Source organism: Geospiza fortis, unplaced genomic scaffold (assembly GCF_000277835.1).
Source record: "Geospiza fortis unplaced genomic scaffold, GeoFor_1.0 scaffold30, whole genome shotgun sequence".
NCBI lineage: Eukaryota > Metazoa > Chordata > Aves > Passeriformes > Thraupidae > Geospiza > Geospiza fortis.
Window position 1 is genome coordinate 93,880 of NW_005054687.1, and position 2,095 is coordinate 95,974.

The following is a 2,095-nucleotide window of genomic DNA, read 5'->3' on the forward strand; positions in this document are numbered from 1 at the left end:
ATAGAGCCCAGTGTGCGGGGACACCCCATGAAAACCCCCTCCCCATAGGCACCCCCAGCTCCTGGGCAACCTACCCCTATGAACCCCCCCACTGCCGTGGACACCCCACCTCTGTGGGCACCCCTTGGGGCAGCTGCAGCCCCACATGTGTACCTGTCAACCCAGGGCACCCCCAGGTCCATGGATTCCCCCATCCCAATGGGAATTTACCTTCCCCAGCAGCCATGGGTGACCCCCAGCCCCCCTCAGCCTTATGGCTATGGGTCCCCTGGCACCCCCTTGGAACCGCCCAGCAGCGTCCCCTGGGTGTCTGCCCTCTGCCCCATGGCTGGGTGCTGTGTGGGGGTCCCCAGGCAGCACCCTGAAGTACAGTTGTTCCTGCAGGGCCCCCTGTCCGTGGTGGTCACCTATGGGGGGGACCCCATCCCCAAGAGCCCCTTCCCCGTCACTGTGGCTCCCCCCCTGCAGCTGGGCAAGGTCAAGGTGCAGGGGCTCAACAGCAGTGAGTGCAGCACGGGGGGAATGGCGGGGGGACCCCGAGGGAGGGGAGCGCCCTGCATGTGGTGTGGAGCGGGGGGTGGGCCCTGGAAGGGACCCCTGAGCACTGGGGGCACCCTGGGGGAAGAGACCTTGGGGGGACACCTGGGGGGCAGGATCAGCCTGGGGGGGCACTCTGAATGTAAGGCCACTCTGGGGGAGGGCACTCTTGAGTGTGAGGTGCAGCATGGGGTGAGAGCACATGGGGGCACGGACACTGCGGGTAGGGGTGCCTGGCTGGGGGACACACACCCTGGTTATGGGGTGCAGCTTGGGGGCACCAAGGGTGGGTTGGGGGGCACCCTAGTAGGAGAGGTTTGGGACTGCAGGGGAGCAACCAGGATATGGGGGACAGATATGGGTGGGGGCAAGGGGGGCACACACCCTGTGGGGAAACAATAGCCTGGATATGGGGACACCCTTGGGTGGAGGTGACACACCCTGGGACAGACACACACGCCCTGCTCCGGATCTGCGGGACACATCTGGGTATGGGGTTCTCCATAGGTCTGGGGGCACCCCAGGGTGTGGGGTGCCCCTCTGACCCCCCACTCCCCTGCAGAGGCAGAGGTGGGGCAACTGCAGGAGTTCCAGGTGGAGGCCCAGGGTGCAGGAGGCCAGGGGCAGCTGGAGGTGAAGGTGACGGGCCCCTCGCGGCGCCCCGTGCCCTGCACAGTGGGGCCTGCCCCCCCTGGGGGCCCCCACCCCGTCACCTTCACGCCCTCCGAGGAGGGGCCCCACCGCGTCGAGGTCACCTACGATGGGCACCCGGTTCCAGGCAGCCCCTTCCCTGTGGAGGCTCTGCTGCCCCCTGACCCCTCCAAGGTGAGCCTGGCATGCGCGTGTGCCACAGGGATGTGTGTGTCCCAGGGATGTGTGTGTCCCAGCCCCTGTGTGTCCCTCTGCTCTCCTGACCCCCGTGTGCCGCTCACAAGCCCCAAATGTGCCTCTACCCCCATAACCCCTGCATGTCTCCCCGACTCCCAGTGTTCCTGTGCCTGCAGGTGGTGGCCTCGGAGCTGGGGCTGCAGGGCAGTCACATGGGGATCCACTGACCCCCACCTGTCCCCATGTCCCCCTTGCCCCTTATGTGTCCCCCTGTCCCCTTGACCCCTATGTGTCCCTGTGTCCCCTTGACCTCCTCCTGTCCCTGTGTTCCCCTGACCTCCACCTGTCCCTGGGTCCCCCTTGACCCCTACGTGTCCCTCTGTGCCCTTGACCCCCACCTGTCCCTGTGTTCCCCTGAGCCCTGTGTGTCCCTGTGCCTGCAGGTGGTGGCCTCAGGGCCGGGGCTGGGGGGCGGCCGTGTTGGGGTGCCAGCCCCGTTCTCCATTGCCACGCAGGGCGCGGGCAGTGGGGGGCTGGGGCTGACAGTGGAGGGGCCCTGCGAGGCCAAGATCGAGTGCCAGGACAACGGGGACGGCTCCTGCGCCGTGTCCTACCTGCCCACGGCGCCCGGGGAGTACCACATCAACATCCTCTTTGCCGGGCGCCACATCCCGGGCAGCCCCTTCACGGCCGCGGTCACGGCGCCCCTCGACCCGGCCAAGGTGACGCC

The 2,095-nt window shown here is 67.7% G+C and overlaps 1 protein-coding gene across 1 annotated transcript in view; it reads left to right on the top strand.

Annotated features, from left to right (window-relative positions):
• Positions 1–2,095, top strand: part of LOC102039906 (filamin-C) — a 30,170-nt gene that overhangs the window by 11,582 nt on the left and 16,493 nt on the right. Inside the window, 3 exon segments of the mRNA XM_031065136.1 lie at positions 354–502; positions 1,100–1,362; positions 1,809–2,087. Coding sequence (XP_030920996.1) covers positions 354–502; positions 1,100–1,362; positions 1,809–2,087 — 691 coding nt within the window.